The 14923-nt window shown below is 48.0% G+C and overlaps 1 protein-coding gene across 7 annotated transcripts in view; it reads left to right on the top strand.

The window, feature by feature from the left end:
* Nucleotides 1-135: 135 nt before the first annotated feature.
* Nucleotides 136-14923, top strand: part of KIAA1328 (KIAA1328 ortholog) — a 285325-nt gene continuing 270537 nt past the window's right edge. For all 7 annotated transcript variants that reach the window (XR_012158833.1, XM_073343417.1, XM_073343413.1 and 4 more), the window contains exons 1-3: nucleotides 136-322; nucleotides 5589-5624; nucleotides 7798-7937. Coding sequence is in view for 6 of the 7 variants with exons in the window: in XM_073343417.1 (XP_073199518.1) it covers nucleotides 271-322; nucleotides 5589-5624; nucleotides 7798-7937 (228 nt within the window). In the remaining variant the exon portion in view is untranslated. The remainder of the gene's footprint in view (nucleotides 323-5588; nucleotides 5625-7797; nucleotides 7938-14923) is intronic.

Genomic DNA, 14923 nt, shown 5'->3' on the forward strand with positions numbered 1-14923 from the left:
GGGAGCTGTAGTTTCCTTGCTAGTGGACCGACGGGCTGTTGGGAGCGGTGCCTCCTGGGATTTGGAGTTCGCTGAGGACCGCTTTCCCTGGGCCAGAACGTAGGGAGAAATACAGCTCCCAGAATGCACCGCTCTTCCGGGTAAGCGCACAGACTCGCCCGTGCCTTGGCTTCTCTCGGCGGTAGCAGGACCAAGCTGGGGTCGGGGAGCCAATGGGCTGCGAGCGCCGGGGGCCGGCGCGGGTACTCTGGGAGTGGCGGTTGTTTCAAGATGGCGGATGTGGGTGCTGGGGTCGGAGGAGTCGTTTACTGGAGCAGGGACAGTATCCTTCGCGGAGCGCTTAGGCGGCAGCGGGCGGGGGCTGGGCCGTGGGGGCAGAGCAGAGGCCGGGCGAGGCTGAGCCTGTAGGAGACAGGGGCGTTGGGAGACGGGGGGGACGGGGACGCTGAGCCTGTAGGAGACAGGGGCGTTGGGAGACGGGGGGGGGGGGCGCTGAGCCTGTAGGAGACAGGGGCGTTGGGAGACGGGGGGGGGGGGCGCTGAGCCTGTAGGAGACAGGGGCGTTGGGAGACGGGGGGGGACGCTGAGCCTGTAGGAGACAGGGGCGTGGGGGAGGGGACGCTGAGCCTGTAGGAGACAGGGGCGTTGGGGGACGGGGGGGACGGGGACGCTGAGCCTGTAGGAGACAGGGGCGTTGGGGGACGGGGGGGACGGGGACGCTGAGCCTGTAGGAGACAGGGGCGTTGGGAGACGGGGGGGGGGGCGCTGAGCCTGTAGGAGACAGGGGCGTTGGGAGACGGGGGGGGGGGCGCTGAGCCTGTAGGAGACAGGGGCGTTGGGAGACGGGGGGGACGGGGACGCTGAGCCTGTAGGAGACAGGGGCGTTGGGAGACGGGGGCGGGGGCGCTGAGCCTGTAGGAGACAGGGGCGTTGGGAGACGGGGGGGACGGGGACGCTGAGCCTGTAGGAGACAGGGGCGTTGGGAGACGGGGGCGGGGGCGCTGAGCCTGTAGGAGACAGGGGCGTTGGGAGACGGGGGGACGGGGACGCTGAGCCTGTAGGAGACAGGGGCGTTGGGAGACGGGGGGGGACGGGGACGCTGAGCCTGTAGGAGACAGGGGCGTTGGGAGACGGGGGGGGACGGGGACGCTGAGCCTGTAGGAGACAGGGGCGTTGGGAGACGGGGGGGACGGGGACGCTGAGCCTGTAGGAGACAGGGGCGTTGGGAGACGGGGGGGACGGGGACGCTGAGCCTGTAGGAGACAGGGGCGTTGGGAGACGGGGGGGACGGGGACGCTGAGCCTGTAGGAGACAGGGGCGTTGGGAGACGGGGGGGACGGGGACGCTGAGCCTGTAGGAGACAGGGGCGTTGGGAGACGGGGGGGACGGGGACGCTGAGCCTGTAGGAGACAGGGGCGTTGGGAGACGGGGGGGACGGGGACGCTGAGCCTGTAGGAGACAGGGGCGTTGGGAGACGGGGGGGACGGGGACGCTGAGCCTGTAGGAGACAGGGGCGTTGGGAGACGGGGGGGGGGGGGGACGCTGAGCCTGTAGGAGACAGGGGCGTTGGGAGACGGGGGGGGGGGGGGACGCTGAGCCTGTAGGAGACAGGGGCGTTGGGAGACGGGGGGGGGGGGACGCTGAGCCTGTAGGAGACAGGGGCGTTGGGAGGCGGGGGGGACGGGGACGCTGAGCCTGTAGGAGACAGGGGCGTTGGGAGACGGGGGGGGGACGCTGAGCCTGTAGGAGACAGGGGCGTTGGGAGGCGGAGGGGACGGGGACGCTGAGCCTGTAGGAGACAGGGGCGTTGGGAGGCGGAGGGGACGGGGACGCTGAGCCTGTAGGAGACAGGGGCGTGGGGAGACGGGGGGGACGGGGACGCTGAGCCTGTAGGAGACAGGGGCGTTGGGAGACGGGGGGGACGGGGACGCTGAGCCTGTAGGAGACAGGGGTGTTGGGAGACGGGGGGGACGGGGACGCTGAGCCTGTAGGAGACAGGGGCGTTGGGGGACGGGGACGCTGAGCCTGTAGGAGACAGGGGCGTTGGGAGGCGGGGGGGACGGGGACGCTGAGCCTGTAGGAGACAGGGGCGTTGGGAGACGGGGGGGACGGGGACGCTGAGCCTGTAGGAGACAGGGGCGTTGGGAGGCGGGGGGGACGGGGACGCTGAGCCTGTAGGAGACAGGGGCGTTGGGAGGCGGGGGGGACGGGGACGCTGAGCCTGTAGGAGACGGGCGTTGGGAGACGGGGGGGGGGGACGCTGAGCCTGTAGGAGACAGGGGCGTTGGGAGACGGGGGGGGGCGGGGACGCTGAGCCTGTAGGAGACAGGGGCGTTGGGAGACGGGGGGGGACGGGGACGCTGAGCCTGTAGGAGACAGGGGCGTTGGGAGGCGGGGGGGACGGGGACGCTGAGCCTGTAGGAGACAGGGGCGTGGGGAGACGGGGGGGACGGGGACGCTGAGCCTGTAGGAGACAGGGGCGTTGGGAGACGGGGGGGACGGGGACGCTGAGCCTGTAGGAGACAGGGGCGTTGGGACACGGGGGGGGACGGACGCTGAGCCTGTAGGAGACAGGGGCGTTGGGAGACGGGGGGGACGGGGACGCTGAGCCTGTAGGAGACAGGGGCGTTGGGAGACGGGGGGGACGGGGACGCTGAGCCTGTAGGAGACAGGGGCGTTGGGAGACGGGGGGGACGGGGACGCTGAGCCTGTAGGAGACAGGGGCGTTGGGAGACGGGGGGGACGGGACGCTGAGCCTGTAGGAGACAGGGGTGTTGGGGGATGGGGACGCTGAGCCTGTAGGAGACAGGGGCGTTGGGGGACGGGGGGGACGGGGACGCTGAGCCTGTAGGAGACAGGGGCGTTGGGAGACGGGGGGGACGGGGACGCTGAGCCTGTAGGAGACATGGGGGCTCGCGGCTCAACCTGTAGGATGGTCCGGTGGTTTGGGTGTTAGCTTGTGGAGACCTGGGTTCAATTCCCTGCTCTGCCACAAACATCCTTGGTAAAATGGGGATAACACTGGTGGGTGGGTGGGTATGTGTGTGTGTGAGGATAAATACACTAGAGATTGTGAAAAGAAAAGGAGTACTTGTGGCACCTTAGTACCAAGTACTCCTTTTCTTTTTGCGAATACAGACTAACACGGCTGTTACTCTGAAACTAGAGATTGTGAGAGGCTTAGCTACTATGGTGATGAGGGCCATATAAGTACCTAAGAAAGGAGACATAGAGGCTGAGGGCCCTCAGCACATGGGGAGGTGTACACGTATTGTGTGTGTTTGTGTGTAAAGACCCTGGGGTTGTTTCATCTCATGGGGAGGAAATATAGGGATCAGCCTGTGCTGGGAAGAGTGTCCTGTGCCAGCCTGTCATATGTATGGATGGAGTTGGAGGAGAATCTCAGCCAATTGTGGCAGTGGGGGTTGGCATATATGTACACAGTTGTGCGTTATCTCAGTGGGAGTTCATCTGAACTGTTCTGGGGACATTTGGTAGGGAACACACAGACTGAGAGGTGTCTTAGCTTGGAAGGGTGCTCCTTCGCTGTAATACAGTGAATGGCCCTTGGAGGTGGTTTTGCTGGCTCATGCACCATACCTAGTGCCACAGCACTGCTGCTTTATAGAAATGTTGGTTGCTGCCATGACATTGTTATTTTAGTCTAAGCTGTGTATGGTGAGGAAAAAGTTGTCCAGTGGGTATCTTGATCCCAGCAGTGGCTTCTTGGATCAAGATGGTACATAAGGATAGCGACTTCATGTCTCCCCTGCGGGCCACTGCATTCAGCATATGCAATTGCCTCCGTTTTACACAGCTCTCAGCAAGTTGCCAGTGTTACTGCTTATCTGGGCAGAGTTTATGCGGTGGTGTTGTAGCTGTGTTGGTCCCGGGATATTAGAGAGACAAGGTGGGTGAGGTAACATCATTTATTGGGCCAACTTCTGTTGATGAGAGAGACAAGCTTTCAAGGTACACAGAGCTCTTCCTCAGGTCTGGGAATGAGAACGATTGTTTGTAAACTTTGCCCTGCAGTATATGAGACCCAAACATTGTAGCCAAAGAATATGAAAGTGAGACAATTGAGGAACATAATTGAGTTTCATTGTCCATGACCAGAGAAATGCGAAAAATAAACATCATAAATAGTGACACAAGTTGGACTCCTGCAATTCTTTCAATCAAAGATAGGGTTAATAATTTATGCTGCAAACAAACATCTTTACCTCTGCTTACTGACACTGTCTCTTTAAAGAGACAAGGTGGGTGTGGTAATGTCTTTTATTGGTCCAACTTCTGTTGGTGAGAAAGACAAGTTTTCGAGTTCACACAGAGCTTATATGTGACCTGAAGAAGAGTGCTGTGTAAACTCAAAAGCTTGTGTCTCTCACCAGTAGAAATTGGTCCAAAGAAAGCTGTTACCTCACCCACCTTGTCTCTCTAATATCCTGGAACTGACACAGCTAAAAGAAAACTGCATACTGTCTCTTTAAAGAAGAGACTCTAAAGGCCACACCCTGCTCTGGATTATGCTGTTTTTTGTGCTCTTATCTTTAGACTAATTTATGCGGGGCAGGGGTTTTGGCCCTGTAGGCACTATTGTAATATAAATAATATGTTGCCCAGTGCCAGGTGCTTTTAGAGGGCTAGATATAGTAAATTGTATTTATGATTGTGACAACCAGTTATTTGAACATTTCTGAAATAGCTTTCTTCACAAATAACTGCTTGAAACCAAATCTTGATCTGCCTCAACAAATACATGAAAAGTCCCCAGACGGTTAACTTTCATCTGTCCTTTGAGGAAAGATCAGCTGAAAATGACCAACTTCCTTTTAAATCTTTGTTTCCTTTTAGCCTAATGGTCTTAATCATGTACCTTGTGCACTGTGTAGTCTGTTGTGGTATGTGGTTCAGTGTCAGTGTGACTATATACATAAGTCTCAGCAATTTGCCTTCCCTGTCTGTTCCCAAGAGATTCCTTATATAATGTTAACTTAGTCTAATTCAAATAAATATTGTGTTGCTTTATTACCTTAATACTTGGAGTTGCAACTGGGGCTGGTCCCGTGAATCTTTTGTAAAGATGACCTCTGAGATGATCTTTAGATGAAAGCTAGTACTGTACATACAAAGCAAAGGAGTACTTGTGGCGCCTTAGAGACTAACAAATTTGTTGGAGCATAAGCTTTTGTGAGCTACAGCTCACTTCATCGGTATGCATCCGATGAGGTGAGCTGTAGCTCACGAAATCTTATGCTCTAATAAATTTTAGTCTCTAAGGTGCCACAAGTACTCCTTTTCTTTTTACGGATACAGACTAACACGGCTGCTACTCTGAATACTGTACATACAGAGTGCATATGTTAGTATGTGTCTTCTTTTGAAGTCTGTGTTCGTGTTTTGTTCTGGTCAAGTTTGTCATGCATTAGATGCTTTCTAAATGGTGGAGAACCATAAATGGCACCAGGTCAACAATCTTTTTTGCAAATCACAGATTTAAAGGTGCATTTTCATATTTCTTTTTGTAGATCTCAGCTTGGACTTTTTCTCTTTGATTTGTTTTCCTTTAATGAAATTGCATACAGTTTCTGATGAAGAACAGCCGATGGTGTATGTGCCAGGTATGATTTCCTAATAGTTGTAAATGACACTTCGTCCAGTGAAACATTGCCGTGATTTTTCAGTTTTGTATTTTTCAGTTGCACATGAGACTGTAGAGCCTGCTTGTGTTGGGACATAAAGGATTATAGTAGAGGATCTATGGCTCACTGATTATAAAAGTATACAGTGGAAGATTAATTGTTTTAGGGACCCATTCCGATGTAGCCATACAGCACAGTTCTGTCTAATCTGTGGTGTAGGCTGAATCTTAATTGTGTCCCTGTTAAAAAAGTGAACATCTCTAAATGCTTGAACATCTCATAGCGAGGTTTGGGGCAAGATAAATTAAATGCAGATAGATCCAGTCTATATTAAAAGATGGAACTGTTCTACATTTAGTTTAGATGACAGTATTAATTGTCCCAGAATTTATAATAATATTAACTGTTTTCAAACACAGAGCCTTAAAACAAGTATAACAAGGTTGTGTCCTTGCCTGATCCTAAAAAATATGCTGTAACACATAACATGAGTGAGGTAGGTGTGTGTTTACAGAATTGGGCTGCAAACTGCATTGAGAAACCATGTGATCTAGGTTGACTTTTTTTTTTAATAAAACCCTAATTATGCAAGGTAGAGGGCCTATGCTACGGCTGAGATAAAACATGGCTGAATGTGATTGTAGCTAGTATGGTTCAAGCCCAGGTGGTGACGGGACCTAACAGTCTATGATGTGGAAAGGAAAGTTTATGATTTAGGATAACTTTCTGGATTTACAGTGGAAATAGTTCATAATGCAAACCAAAAAATATCAGACAACTTTAGGAACTCTGTCCGCTCTAAATGGGGGTGAGGAGTGGGATGTGAGAGGGGGATGGGAAAGCTTCTAAACAAGTTTTCTCTTTTTAATTACTGATTCACTTTTGAAATCTCCATACAAAAAATAAATGTACCAAGTTTGCTAATTTAAGTGAGAAATATTAAAACTTCCTGGTACCTCTAAACAGTGATAAAAATTTGGTTCTTCAGGCTCTGAAGACCTTGTCTTCGTTGGAATGGTCAGAGCTTACTACATAGTCATTGGCAGTGGAGATGAACTAATGTTAGCAGTGGTGAGAGATTTTTTTTACAAAATCTCTGTAGTGTTCACACAGTAATCAGGGTGCTAGCCTAGGACTTTGGAGGCCTGGGTTCAGTTCCTTGTTCTGCTACAGATTTCCTTTGTGGCCCTGGGCAAGTCATTTAGCCTCTCTGTGCCTTGGTTCTCCATCTTTCAGGTGTGGTTAATGGCACTTCCCTACCTCTCAAGGGTGTTGTGAGGATAAATACGTTAAAGATTGTGAAGCATTTTAAGATGTGCTGATGAAAAGCTCCCAGATAAGAGCCAGGTATTGTGGTTACCCATAAGTTTGACATGAGGAACAAACAGCCTTAATCTTGGGCAAAAATATACAGCAACAGTATATATGTTGGCTTGGCAGAATTCATTTTTTTTAAAAATAATTTTAGATGGATAATATCAATGTTTATTTTTAAGCAGTTTTAGATTTTTATTGATTTTTAAATTTTCAGAGTTGTGAGTAATTATGGAGGGGTCAGACACTAGTTAATGACAGATGCTGAGATTCGAAAAGTTAGTTTTATAATTGTTAAAACACAAATAGTCAACATCACATGTCAAAATATAGGAAGTAAATACCTTAAATCAAACTCTGAGTTTTCAAGCAGCATTTATTTTTACTTAACCTCTCTGTATGTTTTGATTATTGTCAATGGAACTATTTTTTCGTTTTTTGTGTGTGTGTATGGTGAAATTGACATTTACCAATTTAAAAAATCGAATCCTTCCAAGCCGAAGTATCTGTAAAATGTGAAACATCAAAATGTCACGTGAGCGGTGGTGACATTAGCCTTATTTATGATGCCTAATTAGTCCTTATTTACGGTGTTATTACAGAAGGTCCTTTGGTTTATGCTTTGGTTTGTGCAGTTATAGGACAGAACTAGTAGGTGTGTCCAAGTCCATAGGTTATTTTGGGAGCATTTGCAGAGTTTATTTTGAAGTGTGTGATAGGCTCCAGCTAGTGCTATCCATCTCTTTAGGCTCATTCCGTATTCATCTAAATATTTTGTGTGGGGAGCTTGTAAGAGCAAACTAAGTATCTCCTCTCAATGTCTGTTTTCCTTCTATAGGAATTTCTGCAGAAGGAAATTTAAGAACAAGACATGTGGTCAAGGGTCGAAAAAGCGAAGCTAAGCTGAAGGTCACTGGAGCTGCTCCTTCTGTTTCCATGGATTCCTTTAAAAGCACAGGAGACCCAACAGGGCAGCAGGTCAGCAAGCATGAACTTTTCTTATTCTGAAGCGTTCAGACAAATAGTAGAAAAAGTTGTAGATAATCATTACTTATCACTGACTTTTACACCATTGCAAACTTGCATGATGGCTAGCAGGCAGCAATAGAAATGAAGCCTCTTCCTAGAGGGGCCTGCAGTCTAAAGACAGGGCAAATATATGATATGAATAGAGTGCAAGTTGGACTGTGTTCAACATGTATTGTTATTCCCATACAGTTCTATGTACAGTAAATCTTTGGTTAGCTATGAAATAAGCTATAAAGCACCCAGAAGACAAGAGAGGAAATAGTGATCCAATCTAGTCAGTTGGTTTCACTTCTCAAACAGTATCTTTAATTTAAAATAGGAAATAAGAAAAGTTTAAAGACCTACTAGGTCACCTACATTATTCTCCTACCAATAGAAGATTGTTCCCTACAGTATATTGCAAGACAAGTTCCAAAGCAGTGGGACTTCCCTTGTGAGACTATCCCATAGTCTAATAGACTTCACCATTCAGAACTCTATGGTGAGATGTGTTCACCTGTGGAACATTGATAGTAATATTTTATTTAATGCCTCCTTTATCAGTCACTACCATCCTCCCTGTCACTTAGATCTGGGATCTAGCCATTATACTTTGTCTAAATCTTGTCATTTCTTTCTGCACAATATCTTTAAGATCCTGCATTCCTACTACCTCACAGTTAAGCTCTCATCTAGGCCTTCATTGTCTTGTGTTTTGACTACTACATCCCCCTCCTCCTGTGTCCTTAATAAATGCCATCTTGCCCCACTTATGTCCATTCAAAATGGAATTGCAGAGATTATTTTGCTGGCTCACTGCTTCAACCACATTCCCCCTCCCCCTTTGCATCCCTCTACTGGCTCAGTCTTTTCCACATCAAATGATAACTAAGGCTAAAAATTTTTCATTGTTATTTTTAGTAAAAGTCATGAACAGGTCACAGGCAATAAACAAAAATTCACAGAGCCTGTGACCTATTGGTTACTTTACTAAAAATAACCGGGGACAGGGCTAGATAGGGGGAAGAAGTGGAGTCCCATGGGGGGGAGGGACTGATAGGCTGAGCCCCCCACCATGGCAAGGGGCATAGCCCCGACTCCAGTGGCTGCAGCGGCGGGCACAGCCATGGGGGACATGCAGAGCTGGCCCAGCTGAAGTCCCTGCCAAGCCCTAGCTACTGCAAGCAGGGGTGACGCATACATACATTGTCCTGGGAAGCCGCAGGGGGGGCAGCCCAGCCAAACCCAGGACGCTGCGGGGCTTTGGCGTGTGGCCCCATCTACTGCCCATGGGACGCCGCAGGGCTGGGTGCATGGCCCGGGCTGCAGCCCCCAGCCTGGCTGTGGCCCCCAGAGGAAGACGCGGGGCTGGGGCTGCAGGGTCCTTGTTCCAGCTAGCCCCGTTGTAGGACACAGTCCTGCCGCCTCCTCCTGAAGCCCTAGAAGTCACGGAGGTTCAGCAAAGTCACAGAATCCGTGACTGCCATGACTAAATCGTAGCCTTAATAATAACTACTTGTTTTACCTTTAAGGCCCTTCATGGCCTATCCCCACCCTACTTATCACTACTTACATGCATTTGAGCTTTTAACTCCTGCCTGCGCTCTGCCAGTGATGCCAGTCTTGACTGCCCAGTTTTCCAACAAGCACTTCGGTGCTTTCTCCCGTGCTTCCCCTTATACATGGAAGCTGCTCTCGATAAACACACACAAGGTGAGCTTGTTCTTCAAATCCCTCCTTAAAACTCTCCCCTGCTGTGTTTCTACAGAATGCTTGACAACAGTTAGGCAGCTGCTGTGCTGTGACCATTGCTTCTTGTATTGTCCATAAGTCTCACCTTGTGTTTCTTTCATCTTATGCTTAGATTGTGAATTGTTTGGGGTGGGATTGTCTTTTTGTTGTGTTATACAGCTTGCAGCGCTGATCGGCCTTGACCCCCCCCCCCCCTTGACCCTCCTAGCTGTTCCCACTATATAAATAATAATAATAATAAAGAGGGATGGAAACTAGGTCATAATCTTTTTGCAGTGGGCTCTCTTGTTGTCTTGCCTTGGAGAATCCTTATGGAGACGTAACAATTCAGGCTTATCCTTTCCATGATAAAGGAAAAAGAAGTCTCATGATATTTTACTTGCTACAGTCAGGTGAAGTTTTACAAGGTTTCTTTGCTCCTAGAGTCACGATGGCCACTGCCCATTGCGTCAGAGGTATTAAGTATCGAAGGAAGAACTGACCCCTTTACTTTGATATATTTCAGTTATTGGTAGTCAGAGGTGAGATGCCAGAACACTGCATTGAAAAAAATGAATTGTGTTCCCCTCTAATATGAATCCTAGCAGAGGTGACTTGATCTTTCATAATTCACATATCTGAGTATTCATAGCAGATCTAGGTATTCATAGCAAATATGATGGTGTATGGGCATATTTTTATGAAGGACTTTGGGATTTTGGGGGATGAAAGATGCTGTATAAATGCAAAATACTAGCCTAAGGCCATGTTTTGCCCTGACTGATTCAATAGAGTTGGACAAGATGTAAACCTGGGTAGAACTTGCCCTGTATTTTCATTTGTGTGTGGAGACAATGGCCTTCTCATTCTTTTTTTAAAAGGTAGTTATACTGTTAAGAATTCTGGACCTTGATGTGTGTTGACGTACAAATCTGAGGTGTGGACTATGAATGTGCAAAGACAAGCTTGTCTGGCTCCTTCTTCATCCCCTAAATCCACCTGTGTCACTGCAAGCAGTGCAGTTTACGTGGGCTTGGGGGATGCCTTCATGGTCTGTGCCACGCTGTGGAGTAGGGTTGCCAATTGTCTAATCACACAAATCCAAACACCCTGCCCTGCCCCTTCCCCAAGGCCACATCTCTACCCCGCCCCTTCTCTGAGACCCCATCCACTGCTCACTGTATCCCCCCTCCCTCTGTCGCTCGCTCTCCCTCACCCTCCCTCACTTCCACCAGGCTGAGGCAGGGAGTTGGGGTGCAGGGTGCAAGCTCTTGGAGGGAGTTTGGGTGCGGGCTCTGGGCTGGGGCAGGGGGTTGGGGTGCAGGAGGGAGTGAGGGGTGCGGGCTCCAGTCGGGTGGGGCTTACCTCAGGTGGCTCCCAAAAGCGACAGCCCATCCCTCTGGCAGCAGCTCCTCGGCGGGGTTGATCAGGGGGTCTTTGCGTGCTGCCCCTGCCCACAGGCACCGCCCCCGCAGCTCCCATTGGCCGCAGTTCCTAGCCATTGGGCGCTGCGGAGTTTGCACTCAGGTCGGGGGCAGCGCATGGAGACCCTCTGCCCCCTCCCCAGGGGTTGCAGGGATGTGCTGGCTGCTTCCGGGAGCGGTGCGGAGCCAGGATAAGTAGGGAGCCTGCCTAAGCCCCGCCGGACTTTTAGCGCCTAAAGTCTTCTGGTTTGGCTTCAGTAGCCTCTGGGCGATAGAGCCTGATTCTGGGAGACTCCCGCCAACCTTACTGTGGGGTAGTCAGATCAAAGGAACCTGCAGCCTGAAACTCAAAGTTTTAATAAAGGAAATGTATTTAATTTAAATAAAAATTAAAAGGCTATGAATGAGGGTCATTTTAGAGCTTAGGGTGTGGAATAACATAACTCTGCATAAGAACATCGCCTGTCTTTCTATTAGGTTACTTACAGTAATTGTATTATTAGATTTTGAACACTGGTTTGAAACAATCTCAAGATTGAAGGGCATGTTTTCTCCTTGGTGTGTACACTCAACTCCCATTACTGCTAACAAGGAGACAGAGAAGCATTCACTGTCCGGGAAGGTTAAACTTGTTGTTGTTTGCTTCATACTTTCAACACTTATTCTGTCTTGTACTTTGTAGTAAATTTGCCCCAGTTTAATTGTGAGGTCTTTGAGGGTGGGACTATTAAGTACGGTGTACACTTAGTAACACCCATAATTCACAGATGTATAGATTTCAAGGCCAGAAAGGACCACTGTGATCATCTGGCCTGACCTGTATTGCACAGGCCATAGATCTTGTCCAGAATGATTCCTTTTAAATGAGACCAGATCTTTTTAGCAAAAACATCCAATCTTGATTTAAAATAGTCAGTGATGGGGAATCCACCATGACACTTGGCAATGTTCTCTCTAATTTTTTCTATCCATGTGTGGAATGAATTTTGCTATGTGCACCAATATCGAGGTCATGTGCGCCACCAGTAGAAAGAAAAAACCATAATATATATTTTTAAAAAGTTACCACAGGGATAATTACTTCAGGTAGGACGGGCTAGGCATTTTAGAACTCACTGTTCAAAGAATTAAATTTATGAAAGGCATAGACCAGTCTAGAAACTAAAATAACAGCACTTTGAAAGAATAAAATTACAGAGAATATATATGCATTGCAGGAAGTACCAAGAAGTAACAACAACAACACAAGTATATGTTGGGAGGTAGGTGAGTGAGAGAGAGAGCTAGCTAGCGAGCTAGCTGCTGGGGAGACCGTGTGCTGCCTCTTTAAGGCACTTACTCACCAGAAGGCTCCTTCAGGCCGCAGCAGCTCTCCTGCTCCTGAACCCTGGCCCCCCTCCCCTGCTCTGCAGAGATGGGGTACATGGGTGGGGGGAGGGGGACACCATGATATCAGCGCCCCTGTCTGTCCCTGTTCCGCACAGCAAGCGGGAGGGTCCCAGGAGCAGCTGACCAAAGGCTCCAAGGCAGAGGGCAGGAGCAACGTGGCTGCAGAGTAGCACGGGGCGGGACACCTGAACACGTGCTGCTGGATGTGTGCGGCTCTGCTAATGAAATGCGTGGCACTTGATTCAATTCTGGGAGGCCATGCGACCTCGCAGCGTAGAGGGAACACAGACCCTTGGTAAATCGTTCCAATGGTTGAATAGTGTTGTCAAAAATACATGCCTTCTTTCCAGTCTGAATTTTGTCTAGTTTCAACTTCCAGCCATTGGATTGTTTTATACCTTTCTCTCTTAGATTGGAGATCCTATTATTAAATATTTTCCCCCCATGTAGGTACTTATAGTCTGAAATCAACTCAACCATTAACCTTCTCTTTAACTAAAATTAATTGAGCTCCTTGAGTCTGTCACTATAAAGCATGTTTTCTAATCCTTGAATAATTCTCGTGGCTCTTCTCTGAACCCTCTCTAATTTATCTACGTTCTTCCTGAATTGTGTGCCCCAGAACTAGACAAAGCAGTGGTCACACCAGTGCCAAATACAGAGGTCAAACCACCTCTGTACTCCTACTCTAGAATTCCCATGTTAGTCCCTTTGGCCACACAGTCACACGGGGAGCTCATGTTCAGCTGGTTATCTACCATGAGCCCCAAATCTTTTTCAGATTAGCTTCTTCCCAGGATAAAGTTCCCCATCTTGTACGTATTGTCCACGTTCTTTGTTCCCAGATTATACATTTAGCCTTATTAAAATGCATGTTCTTTGCTTTTGCCCAGTTTACCAAGCATTCCAGATCGTTCTGAATCAGTGATCTGTTCTCCATTATTTACCACTTCTCCAACGTTTGTGTCATCTGAAGACTTTATCAGTGATGATTTTGTTTTCTTCCAGGTCATTAATAAAAATGTTAAATAGCATAGAGCCCAAGAACCAATTCCTGTGGGATAACATTAGAAACTCACCCATTCAATGGTGATTCCCTGTTTACAGTTACATTTTGAGACCATGTGTGCCATGTTATTTTTATACCTTTTTGGTTTTCAGTCAAAATATCATGCCTTACAGAAGTCCAGATATATTACATTAACTCTATTACCTTTATTAACCAAATTTGTAATCTCATAAAAAAAATCAAGGTCAATTTAGGTCTTTTCTCAAAATAAACCAATGTTGATTGGCATTAATTATATTACCCTCTAGTTATTTATTAATTGAGTCGTGTTTCAGCCATCCATTATCCTTCTGGGATCGATGTCAGACTAACAGACCTATAATTTTCCAGATCATCCCATTTACCCTTTTTAAATACACCTCTGCCCAGATATAACACTGTCCTCGGGAGCCAAAAAATCTTACCGCGTTATTGGTGAAACCACGTTATATCGAACTTGCTTTGATCCACAGGATTGCGCAGCCCGCCCTGTCCCCAGAGCGCTGCTTTACCGCGTTCTATCCAAATTCGTGTTATATCGGGTCGCGTTATATTGGGGTAGAGGTGTATTGGCACAACATTAGCTTTCTTCCAGTCTTCTGGAACTTTCCCAGTGCTCCAAGACTTGTTGAAAATCAACATTAGCAGTCCAGCAAGCTCCCTCAGGCAGCTTTTTAAAAACTCTCAGATGCAAGTTTTCTGGGTCTGCTGGTTTAAAATTGTCTAACTGTAGTAGCTGCTGTTTAACATCCTCCTGAGATACTAGTAGAATGGAAAGAATGTTAGGTTATATGATATGACTTCATCATCTGATGATGATCAAGGTTTAGAGCTCTCCAGTCTTCTACTCAAGCATATAGGAACCTGCAGGTTTTATTACATGTATGTAAAGATCTAGCACACTGAAAACACATTCTTGAGTATTTGCCATTACTTCCACTTAGTTTGATTTCTATTTTATTACTACCAAATTCTCGGAGTAAATAATTTGGATTAAAAATAATACAATCTCCACCTCTTCTTTGGATCGCTTTCTATTCCATATAGGTTCTTATAGTGAGCTCATCACTGTAGTATGAGAGTACCTGGCACAGGCCTTGGATAACTCAATCACTAGCTGTATAAAGTTGTTCTTTTACTAAGTAAGGGCAAACTTGGAGTTCAGTGGAAGAACCCATGGAAATATCCACAATTATATTCAGGCTTTGCAGAATTCAATTTTTTAAAAAAAATAATTTTGATGGATAGTGTCGCTCTTTAAGCACTTATTTAGATTTTTACAATTTAATATTCAGTTGTGGGAAATTATGTACAGGTCAGACAATAATTATTTAATGACAGCAGATGTTGAGAATCAAAAAGTT

The sequence above is a fragment of the Lepidochelys kempii genome, chromosome 5 (genome assembly GCF_965140265.1).
Source record: "Lepidochelys kempii isolate rLepKem1 chromosome 5, rLepKem1.hap2, whole genome shotgun sequence".
In the NCBI taxonomy this organism is placed as follows: domain Eukaryota; kingdom Metazoa; phylum Chordata; order Testudines; family Cheloniidae; genus Lepidochelys; species Lepidochelys kempii.